The 21,464-nt window shown below is 47.3% G+C and overlaps 1 protein-coding gene across 2 annotated transcripts; it reads right to left on the reverse strand.

Annotated features, from left to right (window-relative positions):
- Nucleotides 1-433: 433 nt before the first annotated feature.
- Nucleotides 434-20,519, reverse strand: LOC6540880 (developmental protein eyes absent). 2 transcript variants are annotated; one of them, XM_015159405.2, is made up of 5 exons: nucleotides 19,997-20,519; nucleotides 5,957-6,003; nucleotides 1,623-3,362; nucleotides 1,246-1,490; nucleotides 434-1,164 (listed from the first exon to the last, which is right to left on the reverse strand). In XM_015159405.2, exons 1-5 carry the CDS (start codon nucleotides 20,048-20,050, stop codon nucleotides 983-985), a joined length of 2,268 nt encoding a protein of 755 aa, XP_015014891.1. In that variant the 5' UTR covers nucleotides 20,051-20,519; the 3' UTR covers nucleotides 434-982. The 2 variants fall into 2 exon arrangements, with proteins under 2 accessions (XP_015014891.1, XP_001970030.1); XM_001969994.3 differs by lacking the exon at nucleotides 19,997-20,519 and adding an exon at nucleotides 8,797-9,232.
- Nucleotides 20,520-21,464: the final 945 nt, after the last annotated feature.

The following is a 21,464-nucleotide window of genomic DNA, read 5'->3' on the forward strand; positions in this document are numbered from 1 at the left end:
AAGCATAGTTTTAGGAATCAAAAAGTATGTAGAATACATGTATGTTATGTTGAATTCTACGTGTGTAGAAACATAAAGGGCGCCATCTGGAGTTCGTATGATATACTATCGTGTTTGTACATACTATGCTTATTCTACAAAATGGTTTTTACTTTGTAAATTTACAAAATTACAAATCATTGCGACACACCCTAACGCTTTTTTATATTTATTAAAAATTTTACGTAACGTTTGGTGTAAAAAAAGTTCTCAAGATGGAATAAAGAACCAAACGCCAGACCTTTCAAAATTGGAAATGTTACAAAACTTCAAAATAAACTATATAAGCTGTTTTAAACCCATTTTTCAATGTTTACTCAAGGGTTCACATAGATAGACCATTCTTAGAATGATTTTCGACCCCCAATAATAAATGCTTAGGGTTTTGCTTTAATAGAGTGCGTTGCTGTTGGATTTGCTCTTTTATTACTTGGTTTTATATTTTAAATATAGTTTAATATATGCAGCTATATAATAGTTATTTAAAATTTGAATACTACGGCTTTGTCGAATTATGTATAATCATTATAATTATGCTTCGGCTTTTAAACTAAGAACTTTAAACTAATTTTTGTTGTGTTTGCTCCGCTTCTTCTGCCAGGATGCTAATTTTTTCTGTTATTATTTGCTACTCTAGGGTGCTAGATACGTATATCGTTAATTTATAAATTACACACTTGAACAACTTCGTGCGAGAATTGTTACGATCGTGGATTAGGTGTTTAAAAACTATATAATACAAAAAGTCTTGGCGTTAAATGATAATTGTTTAAACAAAATAATTAAATTATTTTGCGCTGGTTTACAGTTTCCATTTGTTGCTTGTCTCACACGCACACGTACACGCACACGCACACACACAGACACACACATAATAATAAATTAATTAAACATTTTGCTGTTTGTACTCAAAACCGCTTCGAATCCCTTACAGTTTGGCCTTTCATAAGAAGCCCATGTCGAGGGCAGTGTAGAGGGCGCGAATGTCGCTGTGGGCGGAGATGCGCCAGAAGGGGAAGTTCATGGCCTTGGCGGCGGTCTCCTCCTCGTTCCCATCCCCAATCACCACGTAGGTGCTCTTGCGGCCAAAGCGAGTCACGATCCGCTCATAGCAGGTCTCATGGCCTGCGGAAAAAGGGAAATGCAAGGGAAAAACTGGTTATACTCGGATTGATCCACCGCCGCCAACCTTCCGTCCTCACTCACCGATTTTGTGCGCACTGTAAATGTTCTCGATGTTGAAGATGCCGCCCAGCCCGAACAGCAGGACCTTGGCCAGCGCCGGGGCCAGTTGCGTGGAGGTGACCAGCACGTTGACGCAGTTCTCCCGCTGTGAGATCATGCTCAGGCACTTGAGCGCCAGCGTGGCCCAGTTGTCGGTCGCCACCTCGATTTCCGAGCGGATCTGCAGCCAGGCCTCGCGTTTTCCGGGTCCCAGAAGGGTGCCGACACTGGGAAGTAGAGGAAAGTTTCTATCAGTAAGGGTGAAAATTGATTGAAGTTAGAAAATGAAAGTTAGGGCTTCCATTTTATTTGAACCAGAGCACACAAGCACAAAAGAACAAGGAGTAATCTATACTCACTTTCCGCGATAGCTGTTGTAGATGTCCTTGATCTTGCGGTAGCGGAAGGCCAGCTTGCGCATCCAGTCGACGCCGCCCCTCACGCCGGTGGGCAGGCAGAGATTGGGCGGGGCGCCTGGAGGAGTGTTCGTGTGGAAGCCGTCCGTGGCGAAGTTGTAGGCGCTCAGGTCCTGGCCATTGTCGTCCGAGCTGACGTCGTCGATGTGCACCTGGTCGCACTCCTCGATCTCGTTGAAGAAGAAGTGCGTGTCGGCCATGTTGAAGACCATTTCCTCCATGCGGAAGGCGATGGTCATCAGGGAGCTGTGGTCTTTGGTGTATCGGTTGGCATAGCTGCCCGACAGCAGCGTGTGGAAGATGATGAGGGTCTCGTCCAAGTCCCAGACGAACACCCGCTCCGGTGGCTTCACGGCCTCACTGTTTCCAGTGTCCGAGGCAGTGCTTCTGGTGGGACTTGGCTGCTGATGGCGCCTGCCGCGCGCCCGTCCCGTCTTGCCCGTGGGCGTGGTCTTGCTGGCCGCCACGCCTCCCGATCCGGCGGTGCCCACACTGGAGCCTCCGCTGGAGTTGAGAGCAGCGGCCGCAGCAGCCGCGGACACGTTGCCCAGCGGGCCAATACCGGAGCCGGTGCTCGGCGAGATTGGGAGCGGGGAGTGCGGCGAGTGGGTGGTCTGGTGCACCGGCGTCGTCGAGTGGGTGTCCGTGGGACTCTCGGAGAGATTTGAGGAGGCCGCCACATGGAAGCCGTGCCCATGACTCGCACTGGAGCTGGGCGAGCTGACCGCGTACGGAGAGTAGTTGGCCGGACTGTAGTAGTTGCCGTACTGCTCGTTGTAGTAACCGCCGTAGTCCTGCTGCCCGAAGTTGTTGTAGCCGGCGTACGGACTGCTGTACAGCTGCGAGTTGTTGTTGCCGCTGGCGCCATAGCTGGGCGTCAGGTAGGCCGCCGCCGCAGCCGCCGCTCCGGGCTCCATCTTGGCCTGACGGGCCGCCGTGGCCGCCGCGTAAGTAGTTCCGTATCCGGAGTAGAACGGCGGCGGCGTGTACTGCTGCATGCTGTTGTAGTAGTAGTAGTCATGTTTGCCGTCGTAGACCGCTGCTGCTGCTGCTGCCACCGCCGAGGAGTTGACCGCCACTGCTCCTCCGTCCAGCGGATTGCTGGCCGAGCTGCAGCCGTACAAATTGGAGCCGGCCACCGAGCCGTTGTCCAGGGAAGCGTGCACTTGGCCTGGGCTGCGGGACTCCGACTTGACCGCTGCACTGGAGCCAGTGCCATCGTGCGTCCAGTGCGACATCACAGTTGCTCCGCCCACCACACCATCCTCGCCAGAGACTCCTCCGCTGGCGCCACCCGCCTGTTGATATGTGGAGAAGCTGCTGCCGGCGGACTGCGCGAAACTGGAGGCTGTGGCCAGGCTGCAGCTGCTCGAGTTCACATTCGGATTGGCATTTCCGTTCGAGTAGTGACCGCTCAGCGAGGCCAGCGATCCTATTGTCGGCTGGAGCGGCTGGCTCTGCGGCGGCAGTCCCAGCGGACTGCACTGGCCAACTCCACCTCCTCCTCCGCCTCCGCCCACACCGACACCCATGCCGGCACCGGCGCTACTGGGTCCATTGCTGGCCAACACGGTGCTGGGATGGGTTTGCTGATGGGATTGCTGCTGCTGTTGCTGCTGCTGCTGATGCGTCTGCTGCTGCTGGGGTTGCTGTTGCTGCTGCTGCTGTGACAGATTGCAGAGGCTGCAAGGAGATAAGGTGAGAGGCGTCATGAGTGGGGGAGCTAATTAATGGGGTGGTGTAAAGTTTACACTTAAAGTAAATCCTTAAACTACACTTAACTACAATGCACCATTAACAAAAGCACAATTACCTAAAGTGGAATGACCCCATTGATATTTAGAATCAAACATGACCATTAGATCTTTAATGTATGCTTATTAAGATTATGAATATTTTAAACCCGTTCTTGAAAAATTCAATATATCCTTAGGCGGCAAACATGACCAATGTAATAAACGAGCAACTGAGACTGCATTACACCAATCGAGGTGTTTTTATTAAAACCGGTTGCTTTAAATTTATTTTTGCCAATAAAATGGTGGCGGCTCAATCAAAGTATTTATTTTAGGATCATGTGTTTATTAAAATGTGTACTTACAGCTTAATTATACACATAATTAGCTTAAGCCCGAAGCAAGCTAGTTATTAAATTACAAACTTTCAAATTGAAACTCTCTATTTACAATCAATTTTATACCAAGATTCGTTTCTAATTCTCTAAACTGAAATATGTAAGTATATTATTTAATTGTTTTATTGGAAACTAAAGAACTGATGGATTTCAAGACGGATTGTAATGGATTTAGGAATGAACGACTCCATACTGAGTACAAAACACACATGAGGAATTTCTTTGTGTGGCAGAGCATCGAAACACAGAACCTTTTGCTCGTTAAGGAAACACATAAAATAGTTTCCAATAATCTTTAAACAGTCATTAAATAAACGGCACGTAGTCGTTCGCCTTTCGGTTCTCGGTTGCCCAGTCCCCGATCCCTTTGGCCACGGAGACCAAGTCAAGTGCTTCCCAGTTGAAGACCCGGGCGAAGAGGTCTTCCAAATCTTGTCAAGTGTTATAAATATTTTTCTACGATCTGGCCGTTCCCCCTTCCTGTCGCTGGATATTTCGGGTTGTTTACTGGGATCTCGAAGGGCAATCGCCTGGAATCGGTGCGGGGCACTTGAGCGGATCGCTGGGTTCGCATTTTGGTGGCATGTGCGGAGTGTCCCGGACAAGTCCTGACCTTCCCCATCCATCCCCTTGCTGGCCATGTGTGCAGCAAATGTTGAACTCTCTTAGAGCGGCGACAAATATTTTTTATATGTTTTACGATTTGTGTTTTGATGTTGCTTTCTGTTCTTTTGGTGTTATTGCTTTTCGAGTAGGACATCATTAAGTGGACAAATTGGGAATTGGAAAATCTTAAAGGGCTCACTAAAAATCAAATAAAACTGAGTAAATAAATCACAGCAACGGAAAATGCAAACAATGAAAAGGCTTTTGGTTATTTTTGGGGAGAAATTCAATCCATTTCGATGCAATTAGTTTCCTTTGCTCCATAAAATTAAGCGTTTTGCAATCAGCTAGCACAGAAGATATATATAATAGTAACATCAGAAAATATGGTTTGCCTTGATTTTCATATGCTCAAACTTAAAGTAGCCAGATAGATATAAACTCATTGAAACACGGGGTTTTCCCATGGAGGATAATTATTTTAAATTACTCTCTAGTCTAATATATTTCCACATTTTCCGCCTTCGGCTTTCCGCATACGGCTTGGAAAATATTCAACAATTTTTCATAATTTTAATAGGATGGTAAATTAAGTGCCCAATTTCCAAAGGAATCCGACACCTTGAGATTCTTTCCCCCGGCTGCAAAGGGGGGACATTTATCTTGCTGGCAGCCACAACAAGGGGAATATGTAAAAAGGGAGCAGCTGGTGAGCTGGTAAAAGGGGGAAAAGCGTTTTCCCAGCGCAGAACGACGCGTGCGCCAAACAGAGGGGAAAAACCAACCAAACTTTGGCTTGGCTATCTGCGCTCCGCACAATATAACATAATGTGGTGGCCAATGGGAGATTTACGAATATTATAATGGCAGTTATTGAGGAGGAGGTAGGAGGTAGAGGTCTTTAGGACTAAGCCGCAACTGTTGCCGCCTCTAAGCCCCTTTTAAGTAGTTGGGCCTGGACCGCCTCGGGTCCCTACGATGTCCTCCTGCCCCTCGGCAAGTGTTAAGTGCTCTGACACTTTTCGGTTCTTTTTGTTTTTCGGATTTCGGATTTCGGATTTTGTCTTGGGTGCTCTTCAGTGTCGCAGCTGAAGCGTGCACCGAATTCCTTGAATTTCTGCCGGGGCATGTGTCAAATTGTGAGTGCCACATGCAAAATATGCACTTCCCTTCCGCCGACGACCCTGGCCGCTTTTCAATCGAAACCAATTGAAGATGGTGCGCCTCCTGTCAAGTGCGAGGGTCTCCTCTCCGTTCTGCTACAAATTGTCTACGCTTACACAGACGGAAACCAGGAACCTTAGGATCCTGGGAAGCCGTTTGGTAGGAACCCAAATCTTTAGGTCTAATACCAAAATTATGTTTCCCTTCAATGTTTTACGTTTCGAGAGCTTTCCTTACCTAAAATTTGCAGCACATTCGTGAGCTATATTAATTTCATAGTAAGCTATTTCAAGAAATCTTGCTCATACTACTATTTGATGAGCAGATGTTTGAATATAAGACAAATCAAATATTTTATTTTAATGCGACCTACCGGTTGCGTTCATGTGTATCCGTGTGCTCTGTCTTGGGACGTTTAACCTGAAAAAATGCGAGGAAAAGCACATTAGTATATGTATTTATATTGTGTGTTAATTTAAGCGTGTGTTTGGTGAGTTTTGCATTTTCGCCGGCCCTGGCAAGAATTTGTTTATAAACAACGCGGCGCACTCACACCTCAGCGTCTGGCGTGGAATCGCCCTGCTGAGCTCGGCACTTCCACCGCCTGAAACTCTATTTGGGTTATCCAGTGCGAGTGGCGAAAGAAAACAGCCAATTTTACATAATTCGCAATCGCCATTTGCTGCTGCGCCAAGCGAATTTTGGGCTCCGAGCTGTGCGTGGGAAAAACTTTTACTGAACTGTTTCTCGGATGTGCGGCGCCATTCGGGGCAAGTCGAAGAAGGGGCTCGGAAAAGCAGCAGGTGGCGGCGCATTTCGATAAGGATGCGACGAGGCTAGATGGGGCTTATTGGTATGCATCTCGAATGAAGCCTATGTGATTCCCTTGACATTTAAGTATTCAGAAGATCAAGGAAACTACTACGGAATTGTAAAAATATCAGGAAGAATAGTTAAGAATTGTTCTGATGTCCTACCAAAATTTGCTGGACAAATGGCGAGCAGCGAACCGAAGGAAGACATACATGCAAATCGAACGGAAGCCAGATAAATGGAAGGCAAGCCCAGGTGCTGGAATTCGTGCGCCCCTCCGCCCCTGAAGAAGTGCCTCAAAAAAGGGAGCAGCGGGAAGGGAGCGAAAGCTGAGCGGCTTGGGTTGACAGCCTCTGCCGTCCGGCGAGATGACCACACGCACGCACTGTCCATCATCCGGCGATCCTGAGGGGGGCGGAGCTGGGGCGGGGTGCTCAGATTTGTCGACGGAGCAGGGCAACACGCGCATGCGCAGCGGCGGACAAGCGGACAAGCGGACAGATTGGCGAACGGTAGCGTTTCGACGCGCTGCGCATGGAGTTGCGATCTGGGGACGCGAATTCTGCAGGATTGCGTGCTGCACGAGCAGCCGAATTCGAGTCCGGATTTGTATGCAAAAGTGAGATAGTGAGATGGTGAGATGGTGAGGGGGGAAAGAGCCAAATGCAACCTTTTACTAAACTAATTTATGGCACAAGCTGACAACGTAAACATTAACACAGACAACACTCGAATCGGGGGGTTTGGATGGGGCGTACTGGATGGGTCCAGCTGCGGAAAAGAGTGGGAGATATGTGGTGTGGTATGAAGACCTGTTTCTGGGCATCTTTAACGAAATTCCTGTGATCGTAATCTCTTTGTCTCTTCTGCTGCTTTAGAAGAAGATTAAAACACACACACACACACCACACTCGGCCACCAAAAGCAGGCAAACAAAAGACAAGACAAGAAGACGGCGACAAATTTTTTATTAACCCGGCCCTAAGACCCCTGCAACCCCTTGCGCCCCCCTGCGCCCCCGCGGGTCCCGCGATAAAAATCAAAATAAACAAGAGGAAAATTTGTATCTTCTCGTGGACGCAGTGGAATGGGCTGCGATGGCCTGGGACCTATCCCATGCACCTTAACACTTTGGCACGTTAATTACGTTTGGACCACGATCCTGGTCGTATAATCAACAATCGCCAAGTGTCAATCGCAGTGGCCATAATCAATATTTCGACTGCCCCCCGCCCCCACACTCACACTCGCACACACACGCACACACACATGGGCACACTCTTTGTCATAAATTACATGCAGCGCGTATTGTCGCAGTTGAATTATGGCGTGTTAATTTTTACGATTACGGCTTAAACTTAATTAAAATGTGATTAATGCCGCTGGTCGGCCAAAGCCCAGCTCCGGCTTTTGTGGGCCAGGCTCTTTAAATTCCCATAAAGCCAGCACCCAGACCCACTGGAGCTGTAATTTATGCTCTATTAATATTTCGCCTTAACCACCCGGCCACTCCAAGTTCGTCACGTTTCCTTCGATCCGACTTTGTCTTAGCCGTGGCTCAGGAACTCATAAACTCGAAAGGGCTAACTTTGGTATGCCGTTCCATTAAATCGCCCAGCGACGAACTTTACGCTAATCTGGGCCAGAATGAAGAGGCTTGCTAATTGGTGGGAGAAATGCACATTATGCGCGGAGTGCAACGGATTGGAATTTGGACGAAGGGAAACGTTTGTCACTATTTCGTCACTTTATTAAGCGTTTTAATGACCTCTGGGACTGGAGTTTGCTTCATTACCCACAGCCAGAGTTAAGCCGATTAATGCGCTGTAATAAAATTGTGGTCAGGTGCCCATAATCTTAATCCCCATTAACGATTTCCCAACAATGAACAATCGTTGGGGTCTTTAAGGCGCTTTTCTTCCCGGGATGGGTCTATAAAAAAGTAATCCTCGCTTAATGAGGAACATTCCACACATTTCCACACTGACTACAGGAACTCTTTTTTCGAGTGTATTAGCGAGACCTATTTGCTTAGATTTATGAAATCGAATAACATCTTAACACGACTTAGTTGTCAAGCTCGACCAGATTTATATGTGAAGTGTGCTATGATATCACGCCGCCCAATAGATCACCTTAAGGCATCCTAAACTGTTGTTCGTACATATATTAGACTCCAGATTTAATAAATGGGGACAAGCGATATCGCGCCGTGGAGTTTCACTTTTTCGATGCTACTCCCGGCCGGGGAAGCCCCACAAGGCAACCACCAAGGAAGCTACCGCCGACATCTACGAGCCATAACACTAGCAATAACCATAACCGACGGCACCGCCGTCAACCAGGCTCAACCACATCACTTTTAAAGCTTCGCGAGGAGCACTACGACTATGTGATTACCTTTGGCTCGATCATTTTGTCAATTAATCCGCATCGCGGGGCGGCGTAGTTGTATGGCATTAGGGTGACCATTCTGTGCGATTCGGATTGCGATTGCGATTGCGATTGCAATTGCTATTGCTAATGACTTTCACTAGGAGCACACAGGCACACGCGGGGAGTGAACTCGACCGATCCAGGTATAGTAATACTTGTAAATGGGCGATGTTTTGAAACCGAATATAGCAGCGTTTCAGAACGAACGAAGTGTATCTGGTATCTGGTATTTGGTATGTTGTATCTTGTATCTTGTATCTGCGACTTCGGGCGGATCGACCGTTCCCGTAGCGCTCGCTTTGAGTGGCTCGAATCGACTGAACCACCGAGCCACCGAACCACCCGACTTTTGTGGCAGAGGCGCGGCAGCGCTGCTTGAGTGGAAATCCCTGGCTCGCATTCGGATTCGTATGGCTATTTGTATCTGGTGTGGTGTCGTCTCGGCACTCGAAACGAGTTCGTGCGAGCGGTGCGCACTCGGAGCAGCCTCTCTCGCTCCCGCCGCCGGCCACAGAGCGCTCCTAGACTCCGCCCATTCCCATTCCCATTCCCAGTACCCAAGTCGAAGGGCCCATCGAACCAGAATATCGCACAGGGGTGGGTCGAAAACCACTTTTCCTCGGAGCCACAAGCCCAAAGTTTGCTGCTTCTTTCTCTGTATAATTTTTGGTAAGTATCTCTCGGATGCGGGCGAACAATGCCCATTGTGGATGAGATTTTGCCGCTGGGCGAACGCCAACTGAAAAGTGGGTTTCCTATGCGCATAAATTAATAAATTAATGCCAACCAACTCCGCCACCATTCGAGCGCATTACACAAATTAATAAGCTAATCAGATGAAGCTGCTCGGACTGTTCAATGGAAACCGCCGGCAATTTTATGGCACTCGTAAAACGCCTAAAACTTATTGGGTCCGGCGGATCCGTAACGCATCAGAGAAGGAGCTCCAAAAATCGAAATGCTCATGTAAGACGAGCCGAAGTGTGCTGGGCATAATCTAACCGATACGCGATATGGCATATGGGACATCCGATCTCTGGACGGACTAGCGAGTGCCATAAACAAATTGGCATCTAATCAAAATCACAGGGCTCTTTTCATCCGTGCAGACGTGAATCACTTTCGTTGGTAATTGGGCACCATAAACACGATGGTTTAGAGCCATTAATGAGCTCGATTTAATGAAGTAGAATGCTCAAGCGGGATGGAAGCCAATTGATGTTGATTGGGGGCATCTCTGGGAAATTACTGAGCACATGAATTTTAAATTGTGTTGCAACTTCAGCCGAATTGAGTGCCACACTCTGATGAAATTCTATTAAGACTGTTGAGCTCCTAGGTATTTGGTATTGTCTATCACAATGCAAGTTGTGGTGACTTGAATTTGTCATTAAAGTTGAGACCACCAGCTTAAAGTTGTATAAAATAATAAAAACTGCGTTTTCCAAAATAACTATTAAGTAATTAGTAGTAAGTTCCTTATTAAATCGAGCAGAGCGATATGACTAAGTCATGAAATAGCAAAAAGTTGTTGAATGTTCATTTCGAATAAATATGCTTTTCCTAGACGTTTCGTATTTATTTGTGTTTGAATGCCGTCGCCCGTCACCGAGACCAAACAATTGAATCGTGTGGTAAACAATTTGTATTGATTCAACACTTGATTTTTGGCCCAGCAGAGACTGACGTAAAAGCCTGGATGCAATTTCAAGTAACCGAAACAAGTGCAGTTAAGAAAATAGGCGACTTGTATACAATGGAATTCCGGCAATAAGCCCATTCGATCAAATCCAGTCACAAGAAAGAGCATAGGGGAAGCTAGAAATTTTATTGTGGCATTTCGGGAGGGAGGAGGCATTTCCAAGCTGCAAGTTGAGCATGACCCCAAAGTGGGGGAGTGGACCGAGCACAGGGAACGCAGGACGACCTCTTGGTGGATACATTTTGGGGGCACTGAATCGCCGAGCCTCGGCGGGCATTAAATTAGCTTTAATCGCTTTAGCACGATCGTGAGACAACATGTCGTCAATTATATCTACGATGATCATGGTGCCCTCGATGCTCGTCCTTCCCCCAGTTGGCCACTCGGAGAGTCTTCTGTAAACAAATCTGCGCACAATTCGCTGCATTTGCAGATATTTCTGCGGCTGGGCTTGTTGCTGAGACTGGCACATTTGTCGTGGACCGGTTGCCGGTTGCCGATCGTCGACCATCCACCATCCAGTATCCAGCACCCCAGTTCCCCTTGGAGCAGCAGATCCCCTCGGAACCTCGGAACGTGCTGATCGTGCGACTGCAAAAGCCTGCTGCACAATGGAGAATCGGAGAATCGGAGAGTCAGAGTATCGGGGAATAGCTGGAGAGTGTTTAAGATTTACGTTCGGTTTTGATCGGCCCGGACCTCCCCGAGTGTAGTATTAATTTTACACAGCCAAAGGAAGTGGGGGCCACATGGTTGGGATCGAGAGGTGCCTGTGCCTGTGCCCGTTGCGCGTTCCGCGTTGGGCGCCATTTTAATGCAAAAGTTTTAACACCTGAGTCGAGCACATTTGGTGCCATGTTCGCATTCTTACAACTTGATCTGGGCCTGGGACAGGCCTGCTCGCCGGACATCTAGATAAGGACTTGGATCTGGCCACGGCACCAGGGACATTGGATTGCTTGTCCGTTGTCATTCGGTCGGATGGCCAGGCTGCCCTGCCCCCCGCGCAACTGCGGGTTCTCCGGTTCAAAAGTCGTCGAGGAATGCGTCACTCGATTGGCGAGCCCGCGAATTGGGTCAGTTTTTCCATGCTATGCTGATTAGGGAAGTTTCACATTGGTCAGCACATGCCAAGCGTCTGAGGCATTCGTCCGTCTTTCTCGTACCCTCGCAAAAAATGTTGCTGAGCCATGGAGATCTGACCGCATTTATAAAATAGAGAACCAAACGAGGAATAGCGCAGTTTAGGGAGCTGGAAATTGCCACGATATCTGCACAAAGTAGTGCCTAGAAGAGTTTGGTATGCAGATTTCTGGATTGGGGTTTTTTCGTTTTGTAGCCGAGTTTCCGAGGGGGAACTGCACATGGGATTGCAATTCCGAAAATCTTGAATGAAACGGTTTGGTAATAAAACTGCTTCATAGACAAAACCGCACTGAACTTTCCTTGGTCCGCTTGTCACTCATTTATTTCCACAGAAACTTGCTAAATAAATGGAAAAGTCAACAGCAAATCTGAAGGTATTGCATTTCCTATGGAAAACACATTTCCCACTTGTACAAATATTTATAGGGTAACTCCAGACGATCAGCTGTTCCAGGGATCCCATGTCAATCGAAACCAATCGAATCGATCGTAAATCATACAAAAATCGTGGTTTTTATCCCACCGAGCAGCCGAATATATAATTTGAGGGGCCATTTTATGGGTCGAAGATCATTAAAGCGCGCATAGCCAACTACTGTGCGGGTTCCATAAAAAATATGAACATAAACTTGGATTTTCTAAATCAACAAGGCGGAGGGAGCCGACGAGGGTGCTCCAACACACAATCGGATAGCAAAGCTAAACAAAGACATGGTCAGTGGTCTATGTGGGCGTTTGGCTGGGTCTTGATTCCCCCGATAAGAAAACAAAAAACGAGGAATACGAAAATAAACCGAGTCGCGAATTGCACTTGCAGTTCATTATGATTGAGCCCATTATTATGGCCACCAGGGTCGGCGAGAAACGGTTCGTTTATGCTTTCATTCTTGGGAAAAATTATGCGGAACCTGTGTTTCAGTTCCAGGCACGTGCCGATCCGCGACTGATACGTATGTATGCACATCCGATGGGGTCAGGCGGTGGCGGTGGCGGTGGCGGTGTAGAACGGAATGGCACGGAACGGGCGGGAGGAGGTGAATCGCCATGGTGACCCAGGCGAAGCAAACATTGGCCAGGAATTTCATTAAAAGGTAAAGCCGAAGCCCAAAGCCGAGCAGCTACTACGTGTGTGTTCTCCTGGCAACCGGCGCACACCCACCCACCCACTGCACCACCCCACCACTCCACCACCCATCAACCTGCCGCTGACTGGGCCACCCACCGAGCGAAGTGTGTCGCCTGTCACTGCGAATGAGCATCAAAACTGCCGCAGAACGGCAGAACGGCAGAACTCCAGAATGCCAGGATGGCGGAATGGATTGGGTTGGATTGGACCGGAGCGAATCGAGGGGATGGGGGTGGGCAGGGGCTTACCTGTGGGAACGGCTCTCTAATTAATTTAATTACGTGCTCTCGACTAGCGCGTGTCAAAACGCAACAACGAACAACAAAATTAAATACTCACGCCTCGGTGGGCTCTAATCAAATGCGCCCTCAAGTATGCAATGGAAACATATGCTTTTACCGGGTGGGTAGCACAGGGTATTGGGTAAGAGGGTGAGCTCGACTAGGGGTGGCTTTGGTTCACCAGCGCTTAGCACTTTCAAAATCGTTAGCATCTTACAAAATTTTACGCAGAACTGCGGCAAATACAGAGAACCTGTATAAAGAGAACCATTACTTTCTGTTGAAATACAAGTTAGCTAAAGTTTTAAAGTTGGGATTAGAAACTAAAAAGTAAACTAAAAAACTAAACTCAAGGAGATAACGTTATCTATTTTACCTTTCGAATCGAGTCGATTGCGTTCTTAACTCTTTTATTATTTTGGTGTAGCTGTAATTAGGGATCACAGGAGCCAGCTTACTGGGTATGCTTCAGTCGATACCCCTCGCATGTTCCGCCAATTTGGCTGCGTTGTTCCTTGGGTTAACCGTTGCCAAGCCTATGAAATGGTGCTTGCAACCACTCTCCCCGTCCGGAAACAACAACATTGAGGCATCGCTGACAAATTGAATTTGTAAACTTGTCCACGAGCAACAACAAATCATTGGAGACCCCCAGGGATGCTGTTTCGGTTGCTGATCCGTCCGTTGCCATAACCGTCCGGGTTCCGGAGTCAGGAGGAGGAGGAAGGGGAGGAGGTGGATGCGAATGCGAATGCCATGGGACGCTGGTAATCCAATACCCATGCCCTATCCATGTTACGCTCCTCTGGACGGACTTTCTAACTCGGTCTCAGTTCGCCGGCTCGGTTCTGTCAACCCAACCGCCCAGCACTCCCCCACAAAAACAGTGGCGAAAGTGATGTGAAATTATAGACCCGCTCGGGGGCGGTCGGGGGCGTGTCCACGCAGTTGGCAAGAAAAACACACTCGCATACGCACAATTATTAACACTTATTAATGTTGAGGTTTCCATATATATGGCACCCCAGGGCTTAAATTAAAGTCATCCCGAGTGCCAAACAGCTGCCTCAAGTGCCGCACTTGAGCCGATCTGGGTCCGGAACAGGGGGTTGCAACCCGGGGGTTGTGTGGGGTTGGGCGTTGGCTTTGTCGCTGTTTAAGTAGTCATTAAGATCGAGTGTGGATAAGATTTTTTCACAGCTGGCTGTCCTGCCGGGAGTGCCACCGGTCCATCCGCCAACCCCTCCCGAAAATAAGGAACCCCGCCTTGCAATTAGCCAACAACCTTTGACTCCGGCCCAACTCACAACATGGCTCACTGGGGTCCAGACTGTCCGGGGTAAGCTATTGACAGCTATTGTCTGCTAATTAAACAACAATGTTGACCTATTCTCAAGATGTCACGGATCAGGTTCAGCGAAAACTTCCTTTTCGATTAAAAAATCATTGCAATTTATTTACACTATTTTTTCGGAAAATCGGTTTCATTGTTTGTTAATTAAAAACTTTTGATTGCTAAGCGCAGAACTACCCTCGCAGAAGTTCGCCTTCGTAACCCTTTGAGTTTATCTCCTGAAGAAGTTGCTTGTTAACCCTTTGAGCTGGGCTTCAACCCTTTTCTTGTAACAATTAGGTTGAAGGGAAGACAGTATTGTAGATTATAAAGCTGACACGGGATCGAGTGAGCACTAACGATGTCTTTCGCATTACAGGGTACTTTTGCAAAATAAATTACAACCTTTTGTTGCTACATACTCGTAGTTCGAAAGCTTGCAGTTGAACATTAAAAAGCGAGCAATGCATTGTTTTCACTTGGCAAAATTCACTCAAAAACTCTTCTTTTCGCTGAATAGTAAGCCTTCCTAGTTCACCCTATAATAAATGAATCTTTAAATTAATTTCTTCGATGAATCTCCCCAGCTTAGGGCAGAGATTCCACTCTGCGGCTGAGGGCGAACCGCAAACTGTGCCAACTGTGCAACACTTGGACTTGGGCAACTGGTATCTGGTAAATGGTAAATGGTAACTGGTAACTGGTAAATGGTAGACGGCAACCGAATACCCTGCTGAACTATCGGTTACACTTACACCATATGTGGCAGCCCTAAAGTTGCCGCGTATCATTTTCATCACTCAGACCTTGGCCACATTTAACTTTTGCGCGGCAGCCGGTCGACAATTGTGCAAATTCTAACTATTAAAATGGGTATAAATGCGGCAAATATGTTACTTGATTATTTCCGTTAAACTTAAGTACGGCAAAAACTGACGACAAGGCCGAGCCGAAAAGAGGGAAGTACGTATAGTATTACCAGTTCGGAGGGAAGAGCCTAAAGCCGAATTGCGACCAACTGTTGATGGGACAACTTTCGAGGCGGGAAACAGGTGCACTTGGCACTGGGAATTGGTGCGGAATCGGTGCGGAATCGGTGCGGAATCGGTGCGGAAACCCTATCGAAATCGGAGGATGGTGGACCGGGATCTAAGCCCCTGGACCCTTGCCACTCCATCCCTGCCAGCACTTTCATCTACCACCTCTCCTCCAGACGATCCCGAATATCGAATATCGAATTTCGCTTTACCGCCTCGCCAATCAATGGACGAAATGTGAATGATTTGTTTGTTGGCATTTTGGCTGCCAATTGTCCGGATTTCGGAGGCTGCTACTGCTGCAACTGCTGCTGCACTTTCCCAAGCCCCGAAGAATGGATGGAAAAATGTGCAACGAGGAAATCTGATATTTTTTTTGTGAGACAGCCTGGAAAATTGGTGGGACGAGGCCAGGCCAGGCCAGGCCAGGAAAAAATTCGTGGTAAAATTATGAAAAAATCTAAGAAAAACTGTCACGACTGCTAACGAGTAATGCTATCCCCGCTCCTCTCATTTCGCCCCGTAAAGTCAAAGGTCGCACAAATTTGTCTCGGAAAAAACCGCTTAATTGGTAGGGGCTTTCGGTGGGGTGGGATGGGTTGTTATGGGATGGTATGGGATTGCTTGGGATGAGATGGAATGGGATGGGGTTACAAGGAGGGCAGCTGCCTGTCTGCGCCTTTGACTGACAACAGCCACACCTAAGTAAACCGGGTGCGGAGTCCCAGTCGCCGGCAGGAGTCTTATCATGCTCCAAGCTGTCTGCCACTTGATTGAACCGGAAATGAGGCGCAAGTTTTGTTTTCACAGGCTGCGACCACTTGACCCCGCAACCCGCTGGCAGTGACACCGAAAAGAGGAATCAAAGTGAACTGAATCCGATGCCGATGCCGATGCCAAACGGAACCGCACCTACCCCTTTCCCCATCGGCAAAATGTTTTACATCAATTTTTGGTTAATGTGCCGCTGGCAGAGGCAGCATCCCACTTACCCCGACTGTCAAATAATTATGACAAGTTCATTTCGTCGCACTTTCGCTCATTTGTTTGGCTCCCATTCGCATCTATTTTCCCTCCCTCCGGTTTTACCAAGAATTCCTGCAAAGACTCAGACCCGGATCCGGCCCCACCAATTACCGGAGCGTTGTAAGATGCTCGGGGCTTTTGATGTGACAGATGCGTGTCCATGTCGCTTCTGAGGTGTTTTGCTCCATCACATGGTGGTTCCACGAATAATACTCCTCGATTTAGCCACAAATGGGCTGAAAATCGTTTTTAGCAGCTGCTCAAAAGTATGCTGCGATTTTAATGTTTCTATCTGAATGTATCTATCTATCTATATGCAATATATCTTCACCCTAGAAAGGTATTCCCAAGTGTGTTTCGCAATCTTCAAACTTAAACATTCATGTTTTCAAAGTAGTGAAATACACAGTTTCGAATGGCGAATCGCTGTAAATCATTGTACTTATTCAACAATTATGTTCGGCTTAATTGACAACCATTAGACATCGGTGATCTACTCCAAATTATTCACCAAAAAGGTGCCCAGGAAAGAGTTGGGCACTATATTTAGTGCAGAGATGGCTATCTATAGACGCATGTGGGCTCAAAATATGCTGTCGAAAGTGACAGTTGATTGCGTACAGACGTTTTGTATTTGACTGGGCTATTTCGGTATCTGCCACCATTCAAATTTGGACCAGAAGACAACAATGAGTCACGAGGCTGGAGAGCAGACAAAGCAAATCCCTCTTAAAATGGCCACAGCAAGGTACAAATATTTGCAATCATTAGAGGGCATTAGGATCGGAATCCAGCGGAAAGGACGGGACAACCATCCATCCATCCATCCATCAGGCAGGTTGCTCTAATTTTCCGTTCCACATCTTCATCTGCTGACAGGCGACATAAAACAGGATAAAGGGACTAAGCAGCGTCGCCAGTTGAGCGGATTATGCGAGCCTCTGGCGAAACTGGAACAAAAAGCAGGTCCTCGGCGAAGGAACCTAAGGATAAACCTCCTCCTACCCTCTCCATTCCTCGCCCTTTTCCAATGCTGTAATTCAAGCATGATGCATGCAAATTTATGCCATGCGTTCTGTGGTTTAGCCCTCGGATATGACGTCACAGAAAGGACTCGGGCCGATTTCAGCGGAATTATGTCAGGCGAAGGACGAGCGATAAGCTTCTTGGCATGAGGAAGTTTTGGAATGAATTTTAAATAGTTCTTTAGGTTGATTTGAAATGCCCTAAAATGCATGTAAATATGAAAGTGGCCACGCTGATTTGAAGAAACAAAATGATATTAAAAGCGGAATTCTTTTACTTTGTTTTCACATAATTTAGTTTCGATTTCATATCATCTATATTCAATAAAAGTAGCTGTATGTGCTTGATTTCCGATTTGTATCAGCATAAGCCATCGAAAGATACTCACAGTAAATCAAAGTGATCATCAAATCGAAAACTCGTGCCAGTCTCCAAGGAAGAGTTTCCAATTCGAGCTCCAAGTTTGTTTATTGACTCCGTCTCGACCATGGCTACTGAAATCGCGCCCAACTCAGCGCTGGCGAAACTTTCGAGTAAACAAACAAACAAGTTCATTTGTCGAAGTGGCAGAAACCCAGATAAATGCCTCGACTTCGGACGGGAACAGGTAGGTTTATATATAAATCCCTTCCAGACAGAGATGCATGCACTTCCTGTGCCACGCCCCAGACAAACATTTGCCATTTAAGCCGAAGGACAATGCGGATTAAGAGCTGGGAGATGGGAGATGAGAGATGGAATGCCTGGACTCACTGATTCACTGATTCACAGATTATGTTGTAAAAATGTCGCCGGGCATTGAGCCTGGGGGAATAATGAGATGAGCTTCAAGCGAATAGGCCACCCCCCTGCATTTAATTTTAATTTTTGGGACATTCCCAGGGCGTGGCTGAAATGGAGCAGCCGGGCCACAAACGAAACGAGAAGCGAATTGAAATGCTCGCTATCGCTGGAAACCCGCAGAGCGCAAGGTCCTGCGGGCAGCGCAAATGCCAAGACGATGGTGAGGGGGATGAGGGGCTGAAGGACCCCCAGCCGAAACCCCTGATCCTGTCCCGCTCCTGCCTGCATTGTTTGTTGTTTTAATGGCAAAACGAAAAGCGCAAGGCATCTGCACGGCGTTGTCCTTTTGTACATTCTCTGCTGCTCCTTTCTGACTACTCAAATTTCAATGAAATTATCCTCACGGCATTTGCCTGCCCTCTTCCCCTCTCACTCACTCTCTAGCCATCTCCTTCCCTCCAGCTCGCCCAACAATGCCGAATAAAATGTTTTTCGCTGAAATTATTTGCTAATGGCTCGTCCTTTTTTGCATTCCCATTTATGAGATTTTCGTGTTGTCTCCGATGCTGTCAAATAGATACCCGGGAAAAAAATGGCGGCAGTTGACGCTTTTGTATCTCTGACGTTTTTGGCTTTCTGCCTTCTTCTGCTTCTTCCTTCCGGCCGCCATCGATGGCAGCCATTTTGGATGGCCACTGTCAGGAAAAAGCCGTGTTCTGTTTGCCTTGGCAACGAGACAAACACATCGCAAATTGCTTTGCCCGAAAACTTTGCTCAAGTTACGCCGGAGTTGTGAGAGGGAGCTGCCTGGGCAACGACGCATTTATGTGGAATGGAACTCACTTAGAAGCAAAGCAAATCGGCGTGCAACTGTCAATCAAAGTGGGATTCGGCAGAAATTCCGATCTAAAGATCTCTGCTTTCCGTCGAGCTACAGCCCTTGACCTAGTGCCTTCTCGAACTGATCCTTTTTGCGGTTTTATTTCTGGTCAAATGATTCCCTCTCGATCGACAGGATATCTGGCTGTGGCCCTTTGTGCGCACTTAAGCTGAAAATTCCCTTTTGACTACTGTCTGCATTGTGTCCTGCGTTTAAAGGATCAGCACTGGGCAAATGCGCAGTAGCATCTTTGATTTCTTACAGCTCACTGTACAGTGGGCCTATCTCTCACGATCAACTGCTACCATTTGGGCCACTCCGAGCGGGAAGGCCGCATTAAAGGATCGTAATTATGCGCACTTGATGCGGAAAATATGATTGGGAGCACCAGGAGTCAGGTCTGAACAGCCCTATAAATTGACTGGACTTGCTGTATTCCTTCGGTTTTTAATTTGAGTTGAAATACTTGGTGCGAGTTGTGCAATATGCGTGTGGTCTAGGATTTTAGCAAGTCAAGAAATAGGTTGGGAATATATTATGTAGCTAGAGTCAGTGTAATTATATATGATATACAATACTTTAAACAGAGCACGAATATCCACAGCCACAGTTTCCATCTATTATATTCTCTTATTTTTCAAAGACCGAAGCACTCACAAAAGGTATGTATGTGTTCAGGGACCATTATCTACTATAGTACTCAAGCAGTTAATACTGAAGTACACTATCTGGACTGGAGAACATTTAGAATTTTGATCTGAGTTAATCCTTGAAAACCCCTCGTACTAAAACTTCCACAGATATTCAGTTAGCTTTCCACTTACTTTGTAGTAATCCAGCGTTGAGAAGTTTTGATAGCACGGCACATTATACAACATATTCCAAGTGTTGTGGCTGCCCCTGCGGCACTGGAAGCCTGGAACTGCGGATCCTGGCACAGTGGAAATGTCAAAGGGCCCACTGGAAGGGATGCCTTTCCATGGCAGATACGCTTTGAGTGGACTACAAAGAAGTTATACACACTCGAAATGCACACACAAGTCGGTATATTAAGTGTTGAGATGCTGTTTGATAATTAATTGAGCCTATTGCGTTATTTTTATCACGATGCGCGCAACAGCGACGGACAATTCCGCACTAGAGCATTAAATTGCGTTAAGTGAGCAGTTCCGTTTCGCCAATTAATTTGTGCCAAATTGATCTGAAAGATGTGAATTGTATCTCGCTGCGTTTAGTTCAGCTTAAGCGCTGGGCCGACGGGCGAAAAGATCCGGATTGGTTTATTGGTTTGGTGGTCCGCTCTCGCCACGAATGTCACATAAAGCTGCGTGTCAACTGATTCGGATTCGACTTGGCTGAAAAGCGCTCATCGCTGGCTTCTCCTCGATCGCAAAGCTGACGTCGTCGCCATGCGAGTTTTGAGTGAGTTTCCTCTGCCGGAACAGCCAATCGCAATCGGCGTGCCAGCAGCGCAGCCCTCTCGCTCGCACCTCCGGGCAGCGTCTGGCTGCGGCAGGGAAACCACCGCATTGGCCACGTTCTCCAGCTGCTGCCTCTTGCGCTCGAGTCGCTCCTTGGGCAGCGGCGTGCTCCGCCGAGTCGGAATGGAATGGCAGTTGCAGCGCGGAAAGCTCACTTAGCGCCGCTTCCAGGATTTCTGGACTTGTATCGCTGGGATCGGCTTTGTGCAGACTGGGGATTCCTAGTTCTTCGGGAGGCGTCTTGGCTGCTCTTATTGCTTCTCTTCTGTTTAAAAAAAAAATATAAAATTTTTTTAAATATTTAAAATTTTGAAAATTAGAATTTATAATAGAGTTAGTAATGAAAACTGACCTGAGCAAATATTATTTCTCCTAATGCGTTTTTAAAGGATGTTAGCTTAGTTCGACGAAGAACATTTTCGAATATTTTCGATACGACGTATGCAGTTTTTAAGACTTCCACAGCAGGTTGGCAGCGCCGAGCGTTTGGTGCTAGGGCTTCCTGGAAGCCTCATTTCGGGACTCTTCCACGAACGGTTCTGGGTCTGGGTCTGGGTCTCCCCTTTTTTTCTTGGACCCTCGGCTAACCCAATTTGGCAACACTTGATTGGGCGCCAGGCGAAATGTCGACTCGCATTAGTCCGACCAATTTCGGGATTTTGCGGACAGCTCCAAGCCGCTGGTCTTTAGCCAAAAATCACGGTGCAGACTAGGAGACATACGGCCGGTTTCGTCTCCTCTTTTGCTGCCTCGTTCATGGCGAAGCATTTTCACTTTTTTTTCTTGCTGAACTGGCGTCTGGACGACGACG

Source organism: Drosophila erecta, unplaced genomic scaffold (assembly GCF_003286155.1).
Source record: "Drosophila erecta strain 14021-0224.00,06,07 unplaced genomic scaffold, DereRS2 tig00000055-arrow-pilon, whole genome shotgun sequence".
In the NCBI taxonomy this organism is placed as follows: domain Eukaryota; kingdom Metazoa; phylum Arthropoda; class Insecta; order Diptera; family Drosophilidae; genus Drosophila; species Drosophila erecta.